At 48.7% G+C, this 26,220-nt stretch overlaps 1 protein-coding gene across 1 annotated transcript in view; it reads left to right on the plus strand.

Moving 5' to 3' along the window:
• The first annotated feature begins 12,899 nt into the window (after positions 1–12,899).
• The window catches only part of KDM5B (lysine demethylase 5B), a 55,930-nt gene continuing 42,609 nt past the window's right edge, over positions 12,900–26,220 (plus strand). The window contains exons 1-2 of the mRNA XM_064636022.1: positions 12,900–13,366; positions 25,886–25,963. Coding sequence (XP_064492092.1) covers positions 13,229–13,366; positions 25,886–25,963 — 216 coding nt within the window. The 5' untranslated portion in view covers positions 12,900–13,228. The remainder of the gene's footprint in view (positions 13,367–25,885; positions 25,964–26,220) is intronic.

Below are 26,220 nucleotides of genomic sequence, written 5' to 3' on the forward strand. Positions count from 1 at the left end.
AGTAACATGGAATGCTACTTAGAGAAGATGTAATCTGAAACACCACTGGAGAAGGTTTCACAAGAGATGCTTTGTCACATGGCAGCCATTGGACTGATGCTGCAAACATATTAGACATTTTCAGCCTACATCATACTTGAAATTTCTTTATATTAGTATTAAGAAACACTGTTGCCTTAGCCAGTGGGCAGCTGATCTCAGTGTAGGCATGTGTATGCTGAGCTAAGATAAGATAGGGTTTTTCTCAGATATGAAGCCAAGAAAATTACAGCAGGAAAATCCTGCTGAAACTGCTCTTGCTTCAGCGAGCTGCAGAAATCCTTAAACATGTTCTAATTACTGGCTCTATGGTTGAATGAACAAATGTGTGGTTCATCTGTTTCCTGAAATGTAGAGGAGATCTTGCACTGAATTAAAGTTTGAGTTTAAGAGTGTGTACCTGGGGCTTGCAGAGGCTCATATCAGCTGCCCCTTTAAGGAAACTGCTTGCTTTGCACTCTGAAAGCCTTTCTCTAATTCTACCCTTTAAATGTTGTTTTCTTTGATAAGAAATGCCCACAGTGGTGCTTTGCACAGTCATGTGCCTGTTTGCACTGGCAGAAGTGCAGGCATTATCCAGTGGTAACTAAATTTATCTTTACCTGTGTGGTGACACAGCTTTCTCCAGTACTGAGATTGGCAATTAATAGCTCTCAGCTGATGGAATCACTTGTGTGAGTCATGAAGTGAAGGAGGAGGAAGTGGGCTGGAGCCCATGGGGGTCACTGTGAACTTTGTAAATTCTGGTGTTATCTGTAAGATCTGTTCCAGGACAGTTCTGGTGCCGTGCCAGGGGAATGCAATGCAGCAGAATCTGATTTCTACCTACTCTGCCCTCTGAAAAAGCAATCCCAGTCCCCTTTAATGTGCTAATATCTATATTATATATAGATATAATTATGTACATTCCTAATTTCTGTAGTAAGCATGCCACAGTGTAATTGTAAGAAAAATCTCATTTGAGCAGCAGAGGTAACATAAGCCCACAGCTACACATGGTGACACCTCTTGTCTACAGAGCAAACTGTTCTCAAATAAAATCAGAAAGGGCTTCTGTGCCTCTGATAGGTCAAGTTCTGTCACACAGGTAACATTCACCCATTCAGCCTATTGTTGCAAAGCAGCAACTTATCTAAGGGAGCTCTTTGGAGCTGGAACTGGTGAGATTTTAAAGTGAGTAAGTACAGAAACAATAGGGTGACTGCAGTATTGCACTGGAAAAAGGGAAGAGATTGCAAATGACACAGCTTTTGGCAGTGTTTTTGGAAAATACAAAGCATTATCTGAAAAAAATGGATAGTGTAAGTTGGTAGTAAAGATTCTCTGGCTTTACCTTCTTCCTTTCTCCACAGGCAATGGTGAAGAGTTGGACAGTGATGGTTCCTGGGCAGTTTAGGGTGACTTCTTGAGGAACTAGTGGGAAGGCCAAGGGAGTAGCAGTGTCAATCCATTCCTTTTTGCTCACTTAGAGCAGCCATAGTTATGTTGCCATAGTTCTTGGCTGTCTTGTCCCAGGCATTCAGCCTTGCTAGGCCTGCTATTGGCATCCTGCTCCCACTCTGGCAAATTCCCAAGCCAGGCCAGCACTGTTCTGAGCTCACCTCTGCTTTGCAGTCAAATTGTGTGAATGTTGTAACAACAGAGACCTGGTGCTGCTGATGTGCTGCCCTGTGCCATTCCCCTCTGTGTTCTGCCAAACAAACCTGTGTGCCTTTGCACCAGGCCCTGGTTTCCTGTGTGTAGGAGATGCTGCACAGAAGCAAAGCTGCAGTGGTCACTACTTACAGTGCAGAGCTAGTTCAGTGTAATGGGGTGGATTTTTCACTGGCCTTGCTGAAGTTTTGTAGCAATGGAAGATTCCAGTTATTTTGCAGATTTTTGTCAATCACAGACTATTTTGAGTTGGAAGGGACCTGAAAGCTCATCCAGTTCCACCCCCTGCCATGGACAGGGACACCTCCCACTAGCCCAGGTTGCTCCAAGCCCCCTCCAACCTGGCCTTGGACACTTCCAGGCATGGTGCAGCCACAGCTTCTCTGGGCAACCTGTGCCAGGGCATCACCACCTTCACAGTACCTTTGAAGTCACATTTCTTCTATAAGTCATAAAAGTTTAGGAAGAAAAATCAGCCTGGTATTAAATGTGAAGATGCCCTATCCTGTATAGGAGCTGTGAACTACCATGGCCAAGAAAGGACAGAGGCTTCTGTCAGGAAAAGGATAGTGCATTAGGTGACTCCTGATCTTACCAGTTTTGTCATGTTTATAAGGATTACTTAAAATAAAAAAGCATTTTCATTTGAACTCTGAAAACAAGGACTGGGTTTATAAGCAAATTTAGCAGTAAAGACCTGAAGAACAATTTTCCATCATACTGCAGGACTCCCTGGAAGGCCTGTAGGGGTTTCTGTGTGTGTTGGGGAGGGGATAATGATTAATCCCTTCCTTCTATCTGGATCTGAACTGGAGGGAGGACTAACAGTGTTACTTCCAGGCTGTGCAAAGACTTTGATCTACAGATTTCTCCTAAAAGCTGGGCAAGCAGATTAAAGATGTGGAGTCTCAACTGGCTGTTATGGGGAGAGGAACTGAGAGCATGATGAGGTGGGAGAAATTACATTGCTCTGAAGATATTGTAGGTGTTAGCTGATGAGACACTGAGAAATACCAGGACACTAAATAAAAAAATAAATTAAAAAACCCAAACCCAAAAACAACAAAAAGAGGAAAAGGGCAAGAGTCATATGAGGAGTGGTGTCTCATGTGGAGCTTTTCAGTGAATTGAGTCTGTTAAACCCTGGTCTCCACCTTTCTTCCATATTCTTCTCCATCCATAACCCTGTTTCTTGGCTTTCTGCAGACTTTCCTTTGCCTGGCCAGCTTCATGTGGCATAAAACATGTCTAGTTGTTTATTCTCTTGTGATCTGTGATACTGCCCTGTTTCCTCAACCTTCCAGGCATCCTTCAGGAGCGTGTTTCCCACTTTCTCTGCAGCACGATTTTGGTTTCCCTGGTCTGTGTCGAGAGCTTGGAGTACTTGGGCAAAAAAAAGTTATTCTTCTCTTCAAATGTTTACTAGAAAACAATAGCTGTAAATACTAAGTTTGAGGATCTAGAAAACATCCCAGAAATACTTAGGAATTGCTTTTTTTCTAATACTGAACAGTTTATTAGAAATGCAGGGAGACTTGGGAAGTCTTAAGTGAATTACTCTTTATGGGAAAGAAAGGAGGTGGATCTGACTCCCTGTACAATGAAGTACTCCAGCAGACTGGATGTGCTCAACTTGGCTTTAAGAACTACTCCAGGTTTCTGTGTGACACCAGTAAGTGTGCAAGGGGTCTCTCAGTTTTGGCCCAATATGTGCAGCTGTGATTGTGTTACATCAGCTGCAAAGCTGAGGGAGGAACAAGGGTTTAAACCTTTCTTTTGGGGGTTTCAAAAAAGTGGGAAGAGAGGCCTGATCTTAAGCAGGAATATTGAAATTCACTTTATAAGTTTGGGACTGGAGATCAGATGGTCAGGGAGAAATTGAAAAAAAAAAAGTTCAAGCTGACTTTACAGGCTGGGTTTGTGTCCATATGGATGTGATTGGTGCTCCAGAAAGGCTGCCCCAAATGTGTTGCATTAGGCTTTTCTCCCCCTTCAGCTCTGTTCCCTTTGGGAGGTGATGGGTGATGTTGAACTGCCATCACACTGTGGTGAGGGCCTGTTTGTGGCTTCCTCAAGAGCTGCAGTTCTTTTATCTCTAAATAGTTTAGGATTGAAATGGTGAGATGCTGTTGCTGGGCTCTGTCTGCAGATTTCTCTCTGTCTGCTACTTACACCCCAGTCAGCTCTGCTACTCGGGCAGTTCATCAAACAGATCAGAGGAGGAGATATTCAGGCAGCCCATAACTCTCCCAAACTGTGCCTTATGTTTGGTGAGCAAGATTCACTTTTCCAAACATATCTGTTTAGTTACCTGTAGCCTGAGTGAGGTGTGCTGGGATCCTTTTGCAATACCAAGGGGATTAGGGGAAAGAAGATAAAGGGGAGCAGGGCTTTTTTCTGTCCATTCTAAAGTTAGATTTTTCTAAGTGCCTGTTGAAAGCCAAATGTGTCAAGTCCAGAACTTGCATTTGACTTCAAAAGGCTTAAATTGGGACAAATTATTCTGTCCAAAATGGCTCAAACTTACTAAGACTTTGACTCAGGGAGCTGGAGGGTCTCAGCCTGGAGAAAAGGAGGCTCAGGGGGGACCTTTTTGCTCCTTCCAAATCCCTGACAGGAGGGGGGAGCCTGGGGGGGTCCAGCTCTGCTCCCAGGGAACAAGGGACAGGAAACAGCCTCAGGTTGCACCAGGGGAGATTTAAGCTGAATAGTAGGGAAAATTTATTAATGGAAAGGGTTGTCAAGCACTGGAAGGGGCTGCTCAGGGCAGTGGTGGAGTCACCATTCCTGGAAGTGCTCAAAAAAACGCGGATGTGACACTTGGGGACATGATTTAGTCCTGGACTTGGCAGTGCTGGGGGAATGGTTGGACTCGATCTTCAAGGGCTTTTCCAACCTCAGTGATTGCGATTCTTACCCTGAGGTTTTTATCTGTCATTTCTGTGACTTTCTCAAGACAAGAACCTGTGAGGTTACTGGCTGGCAAGTGTTCCAGTTCCTGTTTCAGAGGTGGCTGCTGTGAGGGGCTTGTTGCAGTGCTTCAATTAGGGAGGAACTCTTCAAGAAGGCTGCCAAGACCTTCAGCATCTTCACATTACTTTTCCTTTTGTTAGAGCTCTATGGCTGCAACTGTCAAAGGCATTTCATGGTCTTACATCACCACCACTTGCAAAAGCTGCACTTCAGTCATTCTGCTGATTGTGGGGATCTTTGTGGCTTTTCAGTTATTTCAAAACCCCATTGTGGAACTTGGCCTGGGTGACTGCTGCTGGTGTGCAGTGTTTCCAAGAGATGCTGGTGCTCCATTTTGAGCCTGGTGGTGTTTCCCAGCAGTTCTGTGGTTGATTCTGTACAGTTCTACACAAGTTGTCACAGGAGTGCCCTGTGCTGAGTTTTATATCTGTATATATTATGTATATATACATATTTTAGATCTTACCTGCTGACTGTTGCTGTCCCTGTCCTCCCTCTTGTCTTGCCCATGCAATCATACTCTTACACTGCCTCTGGCACTAAGTTTTATGTTAAATTGGCAAAGAAAAAAAAATCTCTTTCTGCAAGAAGGGCACAGTTTTCTTTTGCTCTCATGAACTCTGTGTAAGATTAACTGGGTGCTGGAGCAGGGAGGGAACTGTGGGATACCAGGGGTCAGCTACAGCTGCTGTGAAGCCATAGGCTCCACTGTTCTCTGCTGACTGGGACAGGATGGTTTCTGCCTTTGTTCTTCACAACTTCCATGGTGTGTTTATGTGGAAGGCAGAGCCTGTGCATGCATGGAAGTGTCCCAGTCACGTCGACAGTAAGTTATAGAACAGTTTCTGCCATTGTCCACAAATGCTTTTGAATCTGGTGTTAATGCTTTGCAGGGAGCACATATGGTACCCAGAGATGGAGGTTCCTGTTCCCTGGCTTCCCTCATAATTCCAGCAAAAGTTACTGCCCCTTCCATGCAGAGTACTTCTGTTTCTGTGCAGAGTGCTCCTGTTTCTTGTTTTACTTTTTGCCGTGTTTAGTGTTTATCTTCCTCTCTCTGTTTTCAAATTCTGTGCCTGTTTTTTTTGCTTGTTCACTGCTGTTGCAGATCCAACAGAGTGTTTTGGCTCCAGCTTTGTCTATTAGAGCATATGTACACTGGCTTCCTTGTTATCACTGCCTGCAAGTATTTAATGTGTGGTAAGTGTGTTGAACCTGCATGTGTTGGATCTGCCTGATGAGGCTGAGGGGGGGGCAGCTTGACCCCATATTAGACCGTGTTTACTTTGGTTTGGATGTATTAAACACTCATATGTGGTTAGTGCAGACACCCGTGTGCTGATACACCCATTTTTTTTTTGCTAATTGTAGGTGGTGGCAGATCAAGAGCTTTCCTCACTGTTGTACTTGTGGTCACTAAAGGCTTTTCTTGTTTAGTCTTGTACTTCCTTGCGAAAGGTGCTCTGAAACACGTTGGAGACTTTGAAATTTTTACATCATCTTCCTCAGATGTGTGGGATTCCAGGTATGAAGGCAATAAGCCAGGCTTCCTTTGCGAAACTCCCTCAGAACTTGGTGCATTTGGAGGCCTGATTTTTTTGACTGTAGAGCTTCTAAATTCTTTCCATTGCCAGGCTGTTTAATCCCATCCTTTCCCCTTTGAATGCCTTCCAGCTAAACCCCAGCTGGTTTTAGCCCATGTGCCATCTCCCTGATTCAGCCTCAGTCTGCCTTGGTATGATTCATGCAGGTTCTTGCCACCTTTACTGACTTTGTCACTTTTGTCATCAGTATTGACTGAAATGTCTTCTCTGCCTTAATTCATGTAGCTCTTGCACGTTCACCAGTGTACCTGAGTGATCTACAGCTATTTCTGCACCTTTAAATCCCTTTCAGAAGCAGTTTTTCTATGGTCCTTCACCAGTGAATGAGTGGTTTAAACCCTAAACTTATGTCCTGACTCCTTGTCAGCTTCGGACTGTAAATTTTTAGTGTATTTTAAGTGATCCACGGGGGCTTAGATGGCTTTGTGTGTACTTGCTGTTTGAAACCAGGCTACTAGCTAGGTGGGAGGGTTTGGGAGTGTAAATCCCTCTGGAATGCAGGTGTCCAGGCACAAGGATGCCCCAAATCCTGTGCTGTTGCACAAGGTAATGAGGTCTCCTCATTGCCTTGGTAATGTCACCTTTGGTGTGTCTGGAAGCAAGTGAGTCCTGGAGCATGTCTGGGTAACCGAGGGGGGTTTTTGGCTGTGGCAGAGGCAGGAAACCTGACTAGGAACAAAATCTGCTAATTAAACACTTTCTGCAGAAACAGCTTCTTTCCTTGCCCAGGCCTAGGGGTGTCACAGCATCAAGGGAGAGGACAGGGGCTTATCTGAGGTGGCACAGTGTGGTGGCTCATGGTGACAGTGGGCTGTGCAGGGCTAGCACAGGGCACAGTCTCCTGGGTGGTGGGGGTTTTACTGCTGCCTCTGCTCTCTCTCTGCAGAAACCACAGCTGAGTTCAGATCCTGCTAGGAGACCAGTCATGATGGCACTTTTTGTTTCACTGTAGCCAAGGGGTTGGAGCAGAGAAGCTGCGTTTTCGTGTCTGAAATGCTGTTTTTCTAAGAAAAGAGATATGCTCTGTGGTTTTATGCATCGTGGCAAATTGCGTTTCCCAAGTTGCTCTGTTGTTGCCAGGGCTTCACTTTCTCAAGCATCGAGGCCTGAGGCTGAGGCAGTCACCCCAGGCTCCCTGTACAGTCAGTGCAGAGCAGCAAGGGGGGTTTAGGGTGAGGTTACTCTGACCTATTTTAGGCACCTGCCTTAAGATTTAAACTTCAAAGCCTTACCGTCAGTGACTGTCAGTGCTCCATTGATGACAGGTCTGTTGTCAGCCTCCACACTTGGAGAAAATCCCACCCACTGCATGTCTTGCCTGGAAGCAGGTTTTGTCCCACACTGCTGCCACTTGCATGCTGAAGCACAGGAAGGTAAAACCCAAATTTGTTGAGTGTGAGTCAGCAGCTGCCCGAGAGTGAGGTGAGGCGTGTGAAACAGCACCTCAGCTCTGCCTTTTCCAGTGCTTCCCACAGCTGTGGTTTGCTTATCCTTGTTCTTAGGGTAGTCTGGGCAAGGATTTGGAGTAAGGCTTTACTTAGCTTTAATAGCAGCTAATGATAGGGTAAGGGACTTGTAGAATTTTATTAATAAAAGCAATGCCGAAGGCAGTTGCACAACTGCAGAGGAGTTTCATATTGGAGCAGAGGTATTTTATGCCTCCATGTGCTCACCAGCTGTTCTTACCTGGTGTTGACAGTCCCCCCTGGAGCTGTGTGCAGCTGGGGCACTTCCGTCCTCCTCTGTTCCAGCCCACAGCCCAGCTCAGGTTTCCTGCCTGCCCCCTCAGCATGGCCCCTCCACAGGGCTTCCTGTGCCTGACATCTCTTGCCTGAGGAGTTCAGGGCTAGGGGGGCTTTTCAGGTCCCCCAGAGCGCAGAAGAGGTCACAGACAGGGAGCAGGGGCTGAGCCAGCACAGAGAGGGGCAGGGGCACGGAGTGCAGCTTCTAGAGGAAGGGCAGAAATATATTGAAACCAGAGGTTCTCTTCTAGCAAAGTTGCCAGCAGAGTACCTAATTCTCCATCAAAATGCTGCTGCTGAGACTCACTTCACCAAGGCACAGGCAGTTTTGGTATGTGGCACCAGAGCAAGAGCCAAAGTCGTGTCTATGAGCTGGGAGCTTTGCTATAAATGTCCATAGCCTGGTATATCCAGAATACTCCATAATTTTAACCAGGATCCTGAGATTTTTCAGTACCTTGACATTAATAGTCCTGTTTCTCAAGGACTGACATGCATCACCATCTCTGGAAGCAGCTGGAAAAAACCCTTCTCAAGCCTTGATGATGACACTTGGACTGCTTTGCAGGTTCGTACAGGCTGCTGGTTTGCCCAGGAAAACTGGTTTGGTTTGATCTGTCAGAGATTCTGCTTACTAAATCTGTTTGTTCCCAGGAACCTATTTTCTTAAAGAGCAGAGAGGCTCAGCACATCTCCCTCCCTGCCCTGTGCTCCTCTAAACATGTAGTACTTTAATTAGGCCAAACTGCTGATGAAATGAGGGCTTTGGCTTCAGTAGAGTTTCAACTCCATATGTGGTGCTGATTGTCTCTGGACATGGCAGGATCTCCTCCAGCTTGGTTCTGGGTTATTCTGGAGTGCAGTTTGTGTAATATTAGCATGTTTCCCTAAGTTTTGTTCACTGGGGAGCCTGTGGGAGCTGCTTGCTTGGCTTGTGCAGTGACCAAAGTGGAGATATCTTCTGTCTGCTCAGAAGTCCAGGGTATGGTGTTTCCTAAAGCTCTTTTCAGTGTCCTGTTGTCCTAGGCCAATGGTACCAGCACTGGGTGGTTGTTGGAGGAACTGGCTGCAGTACCTGTTTGTGCTGTGGTACAGAATTAAACTGGACAGACCCAGGCTGCTGGGATGGAAGGTGCTGGGTGAAGGGAGTGGTACCCAGCTGTTGTCTGAAGAGGAGAGATGGTCTAGGATGGCAAGGGCAGGTACATAAAAGGGGAAAGATTAGTCTGCCCCTCTACTCTGCTCTTGTGAGACCCCACCTGCAGAGCTGCCTCCAGCTCTGGGATCTCCAGCACGTGAAGGACAAGGACATGTTGGAGGGAGTCCAAAGGACACCAATAAGCAGATTAGTGGGAAGGAGCTTCTCTGCTGTGAGGAAAGGCTGAGGGAACTGGGATTGGTCAATATGAAGAAGAAAAGCTCTGGGGAGACCCAAGTGTACCCTCCCAGTACCTGAGGGGAGCTGACAGGAAACATGGAGAGAGACTACTTACAAGGGATGGAGTGACAGGACAAGGGGGAATGGCTTCCCACTGACACACAGGCTGCCCAGAGAAGCTGTGGCTGCCCCACCCCTGGAAGTGTCTAAGGCCAGGTTGGATGGGGCTTGGAGCAACTTGGGATAGTGGAAGGTGTCCCTGCCCAGGGCAGGGGATGGAATGAGATGATCTTTAAGGTCCTTCCAACCCAAACCATTCCATGATTCTGTGATCTTTTTTGCAGTGTCTAAGTCAGATACATAAATGCAAACAAGTCAGTATAGGTTGTGGGAACAATGTGCTCCAGGCAGGTGATAGCTGGTGCAGGAGAGTGAAGGGAAGGCTTACACTGGTAGGAAAGTTCACAGTATTGTTCCCATCCAAGAAAACACAAGTTTTATTAAATATCCCTACAGGCTGAGGGGACTTCCTGCACATAAACAGTGTGTGAGGAAAGCTGTGCTGCAACAGCGTGTAAAGGGACACTGGGATGGGCAGGGTTCTCAATAGATGCTCTATTTGGAGCTCACAGCTGGATGAGGATAGAGGAATTGCCAAGGGAAAATCCCTGATGTGGTGAAGAGTGTTTGGCTTCGGTTGTAAGCCTTGGCACTCCTCCCCTTGGGCCAACCCCTTTTGATGGCCTTTGGACTACGTGTTGGAATCCTACTCCTTTATTTCTCCCTGTCTCTGCTTGGTCCCTGCCAGCCCAGCAGCTGCTGTGTCTCCTGGGTTAACACTGAGCTGCAGCAAACGGGGAAGTTCTGCTCTGCTCGTGGGGGACAAATGGAGCTGGCTTGGAGAAAACCCATCTAATAAAAGGTGTTAATTAATGACAGTCAACTGAACCATGAAGAAGGAATGCCTGCATTCTCATTCCAACAGAGGGAAATCTGCTTTCCTTCCTGCAGTTTGTGCCTCTGACACTTGGGGAATTGGGTTTCTAAGCCAGACAGTGCTGTGCCACACTAATCCCCTGAACAGAGCAAACACTGCAGATGTCACAGCAGAGGGAAGACAGACAGAAGGCAGCATGCAAAAGTACGCATTTGTGGGGATGAAGTGTTTGTTTGCAGATAGCAAGGTGGAAAGACAAGTAAGATGCCTCGTGGGATACACAGACCCTCCAGGGCTTCCTGCTTACCTTGAATCTCCATCTTATCCAGCCCTGAGCCACCTTGCCCTCCCTTCAGGGCAACTGCTTTTTATCCTTGGGTCATCCCTTGATCTCCCTGCTCTGCTCACCTTCAGATCTTTGTACCCAGCGCTCTTCCTCCTCCATCACAACTTCCCAGGAACAGCACTTATGTTTGAGTGGTTTTTCATCACAGTCCCATGGGAGGCCTTTGGCTGTGACAGGATTGGCAGAAACAATCCCACTGCATGTGGTCCTTCCAGCTCTGGCAAAAGGGGTCCTCAGGGAGTCATTGCAAAAAGGATTTACTTGCCAAACACCAGAACCCAATGGTGTCCCTGATGCTCTTGGGGACCCTCAGACCTAAAGTCACAAAAGTAGTGTTCTCCTTCCTGCCAGAGCCCCTCGAGTTTGGGATGTGCTGCAGAGCAGCTGTTGGAAGGTGATGAACCAGCTTAGTTTTCTCTCCACATTGTGATATTTGGTGATTTATACTGGAGGATCCCTTGGTGTAAACGGAAGTACAAACAGATTATGGTGTGTTTTACATCTGGGGTTGAAGCTTCCTGTGTAAACCTGATACTCTTCTGCACAAGGAATGGGGTACAGAAACTTCTGTCAGCTGTAGGTAAAATTCAGGGAAGAAAATGGCAGGAGCCCCCTGGAAATTGGAGATGTTCCTGAGGGCTGAGGACCCTCCAGGGCTCCCAGAAGCTGAGCCTGCCTGGCACCATGAAGCCATGTCAGAGTGTGACTCTGGGCCCAACATGTCCCTGCAAGGGTGAGACTGTGAGAGCTCAGCTCCTGCTGCTGGTGCTGCTCAGCTTGGGCCATGTGCTGATCCAGGGCAGCCTCTGAGCTGTGGTGCACAGGGGCCTGTGCAGCCAGGCTGGGAGCTGGTGCCTCGTCCCCTGTGCCCTTGGCAGCTCCTCTGAGCCCTGGCTGTGCAGGGAGGTGTCCGACTCCTCCCTATCCCACGGGTGTGCAGCCAGGGAGGGACAGCTCCGAGGGGAGGATCCCTCCCTTTGCCATCGCCTGCACCAACGCTTTACAAAAGCTGTGTCCGTTTTCCTCCCTTCGTTTTTAAGCGAGGACAAGAATTAGGATTGTCTTTAAACTGGCCATGAGTGCTCTGTGCAAATTCTTGTCCTCCTCACCCCCTCTCCTGGGGCTGCTCCTCTGCTGGGAAGGGCGGTGTGACACGGAGCTGATGGGCTGAGAGTCCCTGCTGTGGCTAAACCGGCCCCCGAACCCTGCGGCTGCTGCTGAGCCTGGAACTCACAGTGTGTTTGATTTTTCCAGCCGCTGCACTAACAGTGAACGCTTTCTCCGAGTTTTAGCCGAAATTTGAAGCCAGTGAGCGAAGTCTCATTAAAAAATGACACCCGGGAGCGTCGTGCGCTCGTCTCAAAAAGTTGCCATTTATTATTTGTTTAACCGCCGGCTCTTACAGCGGTGACCGTAAGACCAGCGAGGCCGGGGCTTTGTTGCCCCGCGGGGGTCGCGGCCGGGGGTCCCCGCGGGGGTCGGGGGGCGGTGCCGGGGGCGGGGCGGGAGCGGGGCCCCCCCGGCCCCCCCTCCCTCCGCACACGTGCGGTACGTGCGGCGCCTGCTGCGGCGGGGCCGCCCCTCCCCCGCCCGGCGCCGCCCCCTCCGCTCCCGGTACCGGGGTCGGGACCGCCCCGGGGGGGAGGGAGGGGGAGCCCCGTTAACCAGCGGGGCGGGGGGGGAGGTCACCTCGGGAGCGGGGCAGCCCCTTATCCCCGCGCTCCCGGTGCCCGCGGGCAGGACAATGGCCCCGTTCTGGCCAACCCCCCCCGCTCCCCTCACACACCCTCCCCCCAACAAAGGGGCCGGGCCGGGGCCGCGGGGGCTCCACGGCCGGGGCAGACAATGCGGCCGCGCGGACGCGCACGGCCCCGCCCCGCGCGGGTGACGCGGCCCCGGCGCGGCCAATGGCGGCGCGCGGAGAGGCTCTTTAAAAAAAGAAGCGCCGGCCGGGGCCCGCTGTCAGCTGTGCGGATCCCTCCGCGCATGTAAACACAGCGCCGGCGGCGCGGGGGGGGCGGCGCGGGACTCGCACCGGCCGCGGGGCTGCGGGAGCGCGGCCGAGGGGCCTCCCCGAACCAGCGGTGCTGGGGGGAGCGGCCACGGCGCGGCCGCGGCGAGGGGGCCGCGCACAAAGGCGGCGGGAGGGGAAAGGGAAGGGGGTCGGGGGGAGGGGGACGCTGATCTGCGGCCCGGCGGGGCGGGGGGCACCGGGCAGGATCCGCGGTGAGCGGCGCTCGGGGGGCCTCGCTGTCCGCCGGGCCCGGGTAGCGCGGGGGGTGGGATCGGCGGCGCGCGGGCCGCTCTGAGTTCCGCAGGATCCGCCGCCGGCTCTTCTCCTCCAACTCACCCCCCGCCACCTCCCCGGGGCCCTCCCCGGTCCGGCCCCGGCGCCCCCGCACAAAGGCGCGGGCGGGGCGGGGCGGCCGCGCCCCCTCCCCTGCCCGGGCCGGCGGACTTTTTTCCCAGCCCCGGCCCCCCCGCGGACGCGCACGGAGCGCGGCGGCCCCGGAGATTGTTCGGATCGCGGAGCGGAGCGGCCGCCCCGGCCGGGCCATGGCCGAGTTCCTGCCCCCGCCTGAGTGCCCCGTCTTCGAGCCCAGCTGGGAGGAGTTCGCCGACCCCTTCGCCTTCATCCACAAGATCCGGCCCATCGCCGAGCAGACCGGCATCTGCAAGGTGCGGCCGCCGCCGGTGAGTGCCCGCATGGCGCCGCCGGGAGCGGCCTTTGTGTGGGGCCCGGCCCCCCCGGCCCGCGGCCGCGCAGGTGACCCCGGGCAGGCGGGGCCGCCGCCGCCGCTCCGAAGTTTCACCGGGGCCGCGGGGCTGAGGGGACCGACGGGACCGACCGCTCCCCCCCACCGCGAAGTGGCTCCCAAGTGCCGGGGCAGTCGGCGGAGCGGCCGCGGGGGGAGCGGGGAGCGGGGGGGCGGCTGCCCCGGCCGGCCCGGCCTCCCCCCGGCCTGCGGGGTTGTCGCCCGGAGCGGCCCCGCCGAGCCTCCGAGGAGGTGCCGGGGTGCTGCCCTCCATGTTGGCATTGTGGCCGTGAGGGGCCGGGGGGACCCGCTCCCCTTCGCCCCCGGCCCCGCCGCCGCCTCCCCCGGCCCCGCCGCGGCCACGGCTCAGTTTTAGCACGGGGAACTGTTCCTCAAGTTGGACAAGACCAAACTCCGCGGCCCTGAGTTTGGCTGGTGGCTCTGCGAGCTGAAGCCTAGACAGACATGGCCACCATTTTAGAATGCAATACACAGTGGGAAGAGTAATAAGCCTTCATCTTCATCATCATCATCTCGGCCGATGGTGTAGTGAGCTCAAAATTGGAGCCTGAATTCTGGTTTCCTTTTGTTGGTCGGCTCAATTTATTGAGAAATACTGTGGCGATCCTAGAATCATAGTTTGTGTGGTCACAATTGTTAGTTTGTTTGAAGGGATGAACACTCGCGCTGGTGAGGAGAGGAGCTTCTCGGGGTAAAAATATAATTAAACGATGCGTGAATCATCCTTATTTTGAGTGAATTGCTCTTTCCCTAAGCTGAAAGTAGTGCGAGTCAGGGGTGGTGCAGCTGGTTTGAGACAGTTAACATGACGGCAACAACTACGATGTTGAACAGGCACTGAGTTCAAATCTCCTCCAGCAAGGGGGCAAACTGACAGAGAACAGTTCTGCAGAGTGAAGTTTTGCGAGGGAGACTTTGAGTTCAAAGAAATAATCTTCAGAAACACACACTCCTCACTTTGGTGTGTTAGTTGTTGCTGAGACTCCTATTGGTGTCCATCCTTTTTCTTACGAATTAAAATAGTCGTAACTTGCTGAATTGGTGTCTGAGGTGGCAGAAATGTTTGTAGTGAATAATGTGATTCTCGCTGGAGAGAAAGGTGTTTCAGCCCTCTGGAGGAAGAGTCCTGGTTTGCAGTGTTAAGAGCACTCTTGAATTTGTGCCCCGGTAAAATGTGCCAGTGCCCCTTTTCATGCAGGCAGCCAGATGCTGACAGAGTTAAGGGGAGAAGATGGTTTTTGTTACAGAGTCATCATTGAACTTCTGTAATATTTTTTAGTAGAATGATCTTTCTGGGTTGTACATTGTCAACAGCGTTTTAGCAATTGTAAGCAGAACAGAATTTTCTTTTGCTTTTTGGATATTTTTCTTTTTTATTGTTTTTTTTTTCCCTTTGTGATTGTTTAAAAAAAAAAGAGTTATCTAAAAAAATCTCATCTGTTTCTTGGCTACTTGTGTAAAAAGCCAAAAGCTTATAAGAAAGCTTCTTGTAGGCTCTGTTATCTGTTGGAGATCATAAATCAACAGTCCTCCGAAGGACTAAATTACTTATTGCAGCTGCATGTTCAGCCACTCTCATCTTCTTGAAGAGGCAGGTATTGCACCAGGTGTTGGACCTGCCTGGCTGCGTGATCAGCTCTTTCTCTGAGCCTATTTAGAAGCAGGATGAAAATAGTTGGAGCTGCCGAGGGCTGAGCACCCGGTGGTTGCGTGGAGTCTGGCTTTGGGAGAGCTGAGCTCCCATGGCTTTATCTCTACCCCGGATAATGCCTGGGATGACTTGTGAAGTGCGTGGTTGGTTCAGCGGCCTGGAGCATAGAGGGAGCTCTTCCAGAGCGACCAGAAAAGCCTTTAAGTTGACGTAGTTCCTGGCCTTCCTCCTGCAATCAGGAGCCGCAGTGAATATTCAGTTATTGTTCTTTTAATGTGATCGAGGGGTCTGTGACACCGTGAGCCACAGACTGTACTGCACTTAGCACAACAGGACGTGTGTTCCCACCGGATGCCTTGTTTGGTGATGGCTGGGGTTTGGAATCTTCCTGCATCCGAGGGAATCTCTTGCCGGCGTGCTCAGCCCGGTTACGTGCCGGGGAGCAGGTAGGCAGCACCATGAGCTGTCAGGATCTGTGCTGAGAAAGGAACTGAAAATTTAAAGGCTGGGTCGGCATTATTTTAGTTTAAACTCTGCTGGGCCGTTATCAGCAGATGAATTTGTGTTTCTCTATCTGAGCTGCAATATGGAACAACATGTGAGACTGGTGGTGCCCAGCTGTAGCTTCCCCATTTGCTCATGGCCAAGTCCTTCCTCTGAAGCTGGCTCTGATGCTCCAGCACTGGAGCACACAGAGGAGAGTTCCCTGGGCTCCCAAGGACCGGGGGCAGCGCTTTCTCTGGTCCCTTTCTGCTGGCATTACCTGGGCACCAGGTGAGCCTGGAGAAAGCCACAGCTGTGGTGCCTTGTCTTGTGTGGCAGTTTTCAAGGACAGTGAACTGTTTCATGAGGGGAGTACCGAGGCAGCTGATGTCCAGAAGATATCTGGGTGGAAGACAGAGGATTCTGGGTGTTCATGAGATGAAAGAATATCCAGAAATATAACAGAGGTGTAATTCCTGCATGGCAGTTTCCAGTCGAGAACTCAAGGAAGCTTTCTTCCTCTTCATTCCTCTTCAGTTCGTTTCAGTCATCACTAATGACTGGGTTTTACTCTTATTTGGGAATACTGAGATGCTGCAGTGACTGTCTGTGGAGGGTGCAGCAGTGACTGGATCCCTGGCACTGTTCTCCATGGGTTTTTGTCAGCAGTGTGGAGCACGAGAAGGCACTGACAGCAGAGTGCTGGGCTGAGGTCCGAGGCTCTCCCAGCCGTGGTCACTCCTGGGAGTTAACGAGTAGAGATTTAAATTTGGATGGACCAGAGAGGGGAGCTGGATGCAGGAGGGTGGATGGGGTAAAACTTGCTTGCAGTCCATGACATGGTGTTCTGTAGTTAAATTTTATTCTGTGAACCGAAAACATCATTTATTAGGACTTCTTCCCTTAAACCCAGCAGAGTTTAAGCTAAAATAATGCCAGCCCAGCCATCAAATTTTCAGTTCCTTTCTCGGCACAGATCCTGGCATTCTGGTAATTTGGAATAAACTCAAGTTTATTCCAAAAACTTGTCATGTGATGGGGTGGCCTTTCCTTCTGGAAGCTTTTGATAGCTCTGCAAATCAGTGGGGGCATTTAGGGGAGGGAAATGAAGAACTGCTTCATTGCTTGACAATGGAGTACTTGATTCAAGTAGGTAGTTAAAAGTAATTAAGGGAAGCAAAGAGTCTAACAAATGTGAAATTTAACTTCAAGAATAAAAGGTAAAATGTGGAGCAGGAGTAGTATCAACTGCTCCAAGTCTTTCTTGAGGATGGACTCTGCCTTCACTCCATTGTGTCATTGCTTTGCTACTTTGAAGAAGTAACAAATAACGATTACTTAGGCCTTACTTACCATATTAATCCATTTCAGAATACACAATATTGTACAATATACTAGAAACATCTTAACTTTCCCAAGGCCAGGCATGAAAATTGAGAAAATTCAAGCTGAATTTCATTACTCCAAGTAATGTGAATATGAAGAAGCACTGTTAAGGCTTCCAAGTATCCTAAACCAGCTGGAATCTGGAAGGAATTGACACTGGAGTTATTGAAATTATTCACTGTCAGTTTTCAGTAAATCCTGGAATGCTGGGGAACTTTTAAGAGGACAGGGAGAATTAACTTCCTTAATGGTTGAAGTTCTTTATGGAGGCACGAGTTCACCCTATCTCACTCCAGGGTGGAGGAATGGCCAGAACAGTCCTGTATAATCCTGGAATTCAGAAGGTAATAGTATGGAGTACAACTGTATGAGCACTGGGGTGGTTGAATTACTTTCTTTGTTTTCCACGAGACCACGTATTTGGTTAATTCAGTTGTGTTGTCACAGTCTAGAAATTAATAGTGTTCAATATTTTAATTATAGAAATTGTTATTGTGCAAATTAATATACTGGATCACAAATTATTTCAACTATTAATGAATGTTTTTAATGAAGGATCCTTTTCTAATGGTCTCAGAACCTCAAGATAAGGGTATGTAATTTTCACTACCAGTCTAGAAGAAAAAAAATACATGATTCTGAATGGAGTGTGGAGTTGCTTTAGAGGGATCCCAAATGCCCAGTAAACAATGGATAATATGAAACAGTAATCACTTAAGTAGGACTCAATGAAAGGGTTTACCTTGGGAACAAAGGAGCATAGAGCATCTTAGAGGAGGGAGGAGTGTAGAAAAACAACTGTGGATCCCTGTGGAAAGCAGTGCAAGGGTGGAATGGGAGCTCTGGATGAAGCAGTAAGTGCAGCTCTGGAGTGTCTTGGTGACAAATAAGGAGATTTTGCCTCTGTGGTAGCACGAGAGAAGAAAATTTTGCATTCAGGGTCTTGCACTTGTTGGAGGACTTCAAAAAGGTTTGCAACTGGAGAGGGTGCAGAGAAGTGTCAAGAAAGTTCTGCGCATGAAATAATGAATTTTGAGAAATTTAACCTTAGCAAAGCCTAAATGGTGAAACTTAAAAGCCCAGGGCTTGAAAGAACTGGAGCTGCTGCTCCAGGGACGTGTTTTAAGGAGCAACATTGATTTAAATGTTGTTTAAACCTCTTCAAGTCTGTTCAAGCTGCTCATTCAGCTGCTTGCTTGATTTATTTTTATGAAGAAAAAGAAAACACAAAACAAAAAACCAATTCACTTCTGGAGCAGCTTGATTGAGAGTTCTGGCAGTCTCCTGGTCCTGGAGCTGTGAAACAAACCACTGCTAAAACAGGAATTAATGCAGAGGATTGAGATACTTTGTCTGAAACAGGAAGCTGGTGGTGATGATCCCTCAGATTTGATAATACACAGAGGCTCGTCCAGTTGATTTTATCAGAAAGAAAACAGAAAGGTAACTCAATTACAACACGTAAGTGAGCTCCTGGGGAGAAACCAGAGGTGCTGCGGTGTCTGCCAGTCCTGGTGAGCTGTGACTGAGCTGCAGGTCCTGCTCAGAGTGGGCCAGGTTCTGCTGAGTCAGGTCACAGGGCCTTTCTGACTGTGAGGGAATCTGCTCTCAGGGGAAAACGAAGGATGGTGGTGGATTTGCCACTTCTGGCACTTTGGGATCAAGAGTGGATGGGGTTCAGGGAGGAAGAGATGGTTTGGTGCTGAGGTTCCTGTTCTAGTGCTGTCAAACTTGTGAAGAAAAACAGATTGGTCACTGGGAATTAGGAAATATTGGCTTTAAATGAAGAACTTGTTACGTTCATCACAGGGGTCATACTGTGGAATTAGGTGAATTCAGAGTAGGTGATTTACTGATCTCTATATTTAGCAAGAAAACATGCAAAAGGAGTATTATTTAATTTATTTTACTAATGGCAGTGGCTGCGTGCAGTGTTGCTGTGGTCACCATGGTGTGGTTTCTGCTCTTCAGAAACACTGAAACATTGGGGTGTGCTTAAAGGATGATGAGTTTCCCGTCCTTGCCTCAGTCTCATTGAGGGATTTTCAACACTCACTCTGTTCAGCTCATTGAAAATTTTAAGATGAAGCAATTTAGTCTGGAACTTTCCATATAGGGCAAGAATAACATAGATAGAATTTCTATAGGTTTTTGTTTAACTTGAGATAGTCAGCAAGCTAAAAGCTGGAATTGAAGTCTAAAACCAAGCACAGCTCCCCTCCCCAGCGTTGAAACCAAAGCTGCCAGTGGATGGAACCACTCCATGCCCATGTATCCATTAGAATGTGCCTCCTCTCAAGCCCAAGTGACTGGGTTATATCTGGGGTATGCTGGGGGGGAATGCTACATGCGTGTCCAGGAGACCAGCTGGAGCATTTTTAAAAGTCAGGGAGAACTTGTGGGTTCTTACAGCCTGCTGCCCTCGGGAATGTCTGAGTGAATGGTCTTCACTGGGAGCAGGTGCTTTAGCAGGGACAGTGGATGTGAGCAGCTGAAAGGGAGGGTGTTGTGGAGAGCCAGGGCAGTGGGTGGTGGGAATCCCTGGGCAGCCAAGGAGGCTCCGTGGGTGAAGCCAGCAGAGTTGTCCGTAGCTGTTCTGCTTCTATTCTGGTGGCTGGGAAATTCAGGTCTCTTCTTAATCCGAGTTACACTGGGAATAAAATCTAGGTTTGGAAGCTGCCAGTTACAGCTCTGGAGAGGGCACAGACCTACTCCAAGGGCTGGGATGGGACAGCCCCAGGAACAGTCTGTGCTGTCCGTGCCGCTCTCACGTGCTCTAGGAAGGTACTGGGAGAGCAGAACAAAGGTCTGTCCTTGGCAGAGCTGTGCCTTGAGGGGAGGTGGCAGCAGCTCTTGGGGCCCGGTGTCCTCGGACACCCATGGCTGGGTCTGGCCCCAGTCCTGATGGTGCTCTGCTTCAAGGTCTGGGTCAGTGCTCTGAAGTCAGTCAGGGGTGTGGGACCCCATCCATCCCCAGCTGTTCCTGCAGGGCTGCTCGTACCTTGCTTGGTGCTGCCAGAGCCTCTGTATCCGTTCCTTGCATGCAGGTGCCTCCATGGAGCAGAGCCTGGCAAATCCTGTGTGTGAGCCTGGCCACCTCTTGTGTTTTGAGGTTCAAACCCTGTGTGTAGTTCCCGTCTCTCTCTGCCTTTAGGTCCCCAATGCTTGAGAATCCTCTCCAGCTCACCTGAGCCTTTATTTCTCTCCAAGGGTGGAGCTGGCACCAAAACACTGGGATCTAGAGAGGTGATTCCCGCTGCACACTCGTCCTTGGCTGTGGTTCTTGGATGGGAAGGATTTGTGGCTATGGCTGTTCTCCCTTGCTAATCTGCAATATGTAACAGAGCCCAGTTTTGTCTCAAATAAGAAATACTGCACCAGGCTTGTTATTGGGGAGTTCTGTGTGTAAGTTGTGTTACTGCACCCACTGTCCCTCCTTGGCAAAGAGGAATTCAGGGATTTTGGTGGAAAGATCACCTCCACTCAGAATGGCTGAGGAAGGACTGTTCACCAAGGACTGTTCACCACAAACTGGGTTAGCTGATGATTGGAGTTCCCAACTAATGTTAGCCTTTAACAGGGTCAGAGAGGGATTAGTTCCCGTTAGATGGGAGCTTTATGGCTGACCCACTGCCAGGCAGTAATGGGTTTGTGTGGATTCTGCCATCTGAGCTCCCAGTGTGTTTTTAATATAGTCATAAAACCAGGAGACTGAAAGGGACCTCCTGAGTCACCAAGCGTGCTCCCTCCCTCTTGGAGGCAGCAATCATGGAACACCTTTGCCAAGGCAAGATCATAGATGTGGGAACAAAGAATGTAGGTCAGGCTCTCAGGGTGGGCATCCCAGGAAGGGGGGAATCGCTGCAGTTTGCTGAATGAATGTGTGTCTGTGGCAAGAATTGCTAAGATATTCCTTTGGATCTTACTATAAGCTGCTGTCTGGCAAAATAATAAAAGGGATGTCTTTTTCTGTGTCTGACACGGGAGAGATTGCAAGTAAAACACTACTTGCAGTTTTCAAAAGATGTTGAAAAAATATAAGACACTTCAGAAAAAGCCTGAGGAAAAAAAAATCTTTATTTGCAGGACTGGTAAGCTGGTTCTGTAAAGAGAAGCAAAAAGATATTTGTTTATTGAGAAATGTCTTGAAATGTTGCTCCCAGGAAGGGTTCAGGAATAGCTGCTCAGGCAGCCAGCAGACAAGGGATTTGGTTAAAAAGGAGATGAGGATAAGGGAGGAAGAAAAGCTGAAGCTAACTAACTTGTAGAGCAGCTTACCAGGGGCAGTGGTAATTCCTTGTTCCCTTGAATTCGCAGGGGTGGGAGTGGTTAAATTTTAATTAGTAAGTTTGGATGAGGTGCAGGGTTTGCCCGCTGAAATGCTCTGAAGCCTGACATCCCTGGAGCAGCTGAGCTGGGAGCAGGAATATGGAAATATCACAGAAATAGTTGTGTTGACCATTTGTAGTTTGCATTACCACTTGAAATACTAGTAAGATCCCTAAAGCATGCCTTCTGCAAAGCTGGATTTGTCCCCTACAGTTTATAGAAAAGTTTAAAATTTTCTCATTTTTGCCTGGATTTGATGCCAGGTTTATGACAAGTGCAGGCTAAGGTAGCACAGGATCTTGTTTGTCCCTTGGAGGCTTTTAACAGGCGGGGATGGACAGCAGAACCCAATGGAGTAATTTCAAACGAAGGGTCTGGGGGAGGGGGTGTAAAAATTCCTGACTTTTTAGGAAATCGATGTTTTCTTGCTTTCTGTGTGTACTTAACATTAGCACTCAGCATGGCTGTTGGAAGATACTTAAATTGAACTTTTTAAACATCTTAAAATTATTTTTTTTTAAACAGGGAAATCCAGACCAGTTCCTTTGAGGAGCTGGATGAAAAGGGCGAGTCTCAGATTCCCAGGCGTGAGGTTAAGGGAAGTGGGCCTGGAGAGCTGGGGTGTGTGTTCCCTTCTCTTCCCCAGCAAAGCTCCTCGTGCAGCTCAGCAGCTTTGCAAATGAGCCCTGCACCACAAAGCTCCCTCTCGTGGTGCTGCTGCTGCCTTTCCAAGGTGCATAAAGGCATTTCTGTCACACACAAATGTCCCTTAATGCTCCTTCGAGTGAGCATCACATTTGTCTTGGTAAGTTTTGCTTCAAAATGTGTCCAGGATTTTTGTTGAGTAAATAATACGCTTGGTAAAGAAGGGTCGAAAGCATCTTGTTTAGGACTTGAGGAACTTGCCATACTGTGGAATAGAAAAAGATAAATGTTATCCTTATTGGTTGTATCAACTTTGAATAGTTCGGATGCTCCAAAATAAACTGTTTGTGCCTTTAAAATGACTCCGTGACTGTCAGGATGGACTGTTTGCTACATGCTGTCATTTCTCCGGATGGTGAATGCCTGTGGGTCTGTGACAGTGTCATCTGACACAGTTTGTATTCAAAGGGTTGTGCTGTAGTGTGTTTGTAAAGTCCAAAGTGATTTTATAATAATCTAATATGACGTGTTATAAATAGCATTAATTTCCCTCAGTTCTGCCTGCACTGGCAGCCTCACCTCGAGCCCTGTGTGCAGTTTTAGGCACCACAATATAGAAAAGACATTAAACTATTAGAGAGCATCCAAAGAAGGCCACGAGGACGGGGAAGGGTTTGGAGGGGAAGCCTTCTGAGGAGCAGCTGAGGGCACTTGGCTTGTTCAGCCTGGAGGAGACTGAGAGGAGACCTCATTGGTGCCTTGAACACCCTCACAAGGGGCAGGTACCAATATCTTCACTCTCTTGACAGGACTCGAGGAAACGGCATGAAGCTGAGAGGGGAGGCTGAGGTTGGATATTAGGAAAACGTTTTTCACCCAGAGGGTGGTCGGGCACTGAACAGGCTCCCCAGGGCAGTGGGCACAGCCCCAAGTCTTCCAGAGCCCAAGGAGCATCTGGACAATCCTGTCAGGCACGTGGTGGGATTGTTGGGGTGTCCTGTGCGGGGCCAGGAGTTTGACTCGATGATCCCTGTGGGTCTCTTCCAGTTCAGCATATTCTGTGGTTCTGTGATACCTCCTTAAAAACCTCAGGAGCCGGAGTCAATCCAGTGTTCCCTCTCGTTAAGCAAATTTACCATCTCACAGCAGAAGCTCTTGAAATGACTCGCTTCTTGCTACGAGTGAAACACTTTTAAGACTGTTAAATGTCTCTTTCTGGCTGATGAACCCATCTGCTTGATAGGCTGAAAAGTTACCTACTGATAGTGCTATATTTAATAAAAGGAGTTCCCAAAGCTTATCTCTGGTAAACAGCTGATGAGCCATTGGGGCGTCTTGGTGTGTGTGTGTGTTGGACATTCAATATCAGTAAACTTAAAAACTGCAGGTGTAGGAAATGCCTGTTGAGGCAGATTGTGTTATCTGGAGTCATGTTACTCTTTCCAGTGCAGTAGGTAACTGGTGCTTTGCCAGCACCAGTGTGCTTGGACAAACAGGAAAAAATGTCCCCAGACGTGCACCAGTCAGTAATAAATAGGAGATCGTGGAGATAATCAGCTAATTCTGGAGCAGGTTGTTTTGGGTGCCGTGCTGTGAATGAGGTGTTTGTGTAAGATCATGCACATAAACTTCCTCATTTGCTTCCATAAGCAGAGGACCAGCCTGCTCCGTGCTGTCTGCCAGGGGCTGGGTCTGTGTCTGCCCTGGGCACCCTTGGAGCTGGATTTCTTCAGTCTTGAGCAGGAGCCCGAACCTGTAGGAACAGGTCAGGATCCTGTTCCTCCTGTTGTGCCCAGTGGCACGCAGACTTTCCTCTGGGCTCTGCCCAGAGCAGGTGCCTGTGCCAAGAGACATGTGGCCTGACCAGAAGAGTCGCCTGAGCTCTCCCCTCCCTTCCTTGGTTTTCCTGATGTGCTGCCAGTGCAGTAACTGCAGGCGATGGCCCTGAAGCACAGCATGGGTCGGTGACGGTGTCAGTGGTAGCATCATTGCCTACGTGAGCTCAGTTCTTGCTCCTGTTCACTTTATTCCTGTTTCCTGACCTCTGCAGAGCCTTACTGGAGGACCTGGTTTAGAGTAATGGGTGGCCCACTGGGGACAGCCTTGGCTCGTTGCTTAGCTGAGCAGTGAGGCAGCACAGCCCCCTTGGTTTCGTTTACTCTCAGCCTAAGCAAAGCTCTCAGGACCCCACAGTTCTCCTTTGGGCAATTTAATTTGATCCCCAGCATGTCTCCTACGTGTCATCACCACTGTGTCCCCTCCTGGGCTGGGTGCCTGTCTCCTGTCTCCCTCTTTTTGGTACAGAGCAAACTCCGGAGTTGTGACTAATGATATAACCAGTTGGTTCAGCTTGAGAGTCAGATTTGTCCTGTTGAAGTACAACACTTCAAATCCTGCCCAACTGTTCCCAGTTGTGCTTCTCATCTTACAGCTTGAGGGCCATGAATGATTCATCAAATAGCAGGATATTAGAAAAGAATATCCAACATTCTCTTTGTCAGACTTGCCGGTTTCATTGCATTTGGTGTCCTGGCAAAGAAAATGGGCAGTAAAAGAAGAGTTAATGCCACTGGGCTGTTTAAGAACATTTTGTTGTTGGGACCAGACTTAGTCTTAAGGTTAAAAGCAGGAAAATAATTGAGAAACGTGTCCACTGGTCAAGGGTTGAGTGTCCTTTTGGTGATTTGCCATCCTGATCCCCTACCATTGTCTAAATTTCCGATTCAAATTTTAACTGCAACTGGCCTTGTCAAGTCTTGATGTGCTGCAAGTGCTTCGTAGGATCAGAAAGATTTTACTACCAATTTTGAGAGATGGATTAGTCAACCCAAGCTTGATAAAGCCTGTGGATTGGTGTCCATCTGCTCTTCAGGTTCTCCACACTCTTGGTGACTCTTGTGTCTTGTTTGCTCTGTAAGATAATTGCTTTGCAAACTATTTATGGTTGGTTTTAATGCTGGTTTTCATATCCTCTGTGTCTGCTAAATTAACAAATATTATGTTTATGATGCTGGTCTTACTTCAGTTGCTGTCAACATTGAGGAAAGGTAGTTTTTTTTCCTGGTGCAAAGCTCTTGTCTTACACCACTATCAGTAGCTCTCTTGTGCATTATCTTCATTCTGTAATTAGTGATAATAAGATAAGTTTATATGCAATAAATTCCTGTCAAGTTTAAATGAAATCTAATTTGGTTTTGTGAAACCAAACCAAGCATGTGTGATAGATGTCAGAGATCTAAAAGATAAAATGGCTTTATAGTTGTGTTTATAAATAACACTGCCAGTTGCAGGTATTTTATCAAAGTAATAATAATTGTTTTTTTCCAATTGATCATATTCTAGCTCTTCCTGAATATTTGCAGCCAAGGTATTTGTCAGGCACTGGCACAGGCTGCCCAGGGCAGTGGTGGAGTCACTGTCCCTGGAAGTGTTCAAAAGATGTGTGGATGTGGCACTTGGGGACATGGTTTAGTGGTGACCATGGTGGTGCTACTGCTTAAGGGTTGGACTCAATGATCCTAAAGGGCTTCTCCAACCTTAACAATCCCAGGACTCTGTGGAGTCTCACAGTGCAGGATAGGTCATTAGTTCCAAAATGTGATTGATTTTGTGGGTCCATTACCTGTTTTAAAGGCACAGAGAAATATTTTAAGGTGCAGACAACGACACTCACTTGATGTATCTCACTCTTCCTGCTCTCTGGGCTTGTTCCCTCTGAAGGCACTTGGAGCCCGGAGCAGCCCCGGTTGGACGTGCAGCATGGGCCATGCTGACGGGTTGGGCTCCAGCTGTTGTGCTCCCACCGTGTGCTGGAGAGGCTCCAGAGCCTTTGGAGGCTACAGGGGCCTGTTCCATGCTTCAGCTTCACCTGGCTTTTGATTGTCACAGAGAGAAATTTCCTTCCTTTTCCTGGTCTTTTGATGGAACGCTTCTGTTTTCCAGGACTGGCAGCCCCCCTTCGCCTGCGATGTTGACAAGCTTCACTTCACCCCAAGGATCCAGAGGCTCAATGAACTGGAGGTAAACTGGAAAGCTGGGCATTGCTTCTGCTCCTAAACGTGCCATTGTGGTTTTGAGAGGTGCTGTTTGCCAGAGGACTGGCCATGAGCTGACAGACTCAGGACCTCTGAACAGCAGTTTTTAATTAGCACAGAAATTCCTCTGTTTCAGAACCTGGTTCAGAACATTCCGTGCACAAAAAGTATAGCTAATGCTCATTAAAAGAACGTAATTCAGGCCTTTTCCACCCAGAAATGCTTCTAAGTGGTTAAACTCAA

This window comes from Pseudopipra pipra, chromosome 25 (assembly GCF_036250125.1).
Source record: "Pseudopipra pipra isolate bDixPip1 chromosome 25, bDixPip1.hap1, whole genome shotgun sequence".
Lineage (NCBI taxonomy): Eukaryota > Metazoa > Chordata > Aves > Passeriformes > Pipridae > Pseudopipra > Pseudopipra pipra.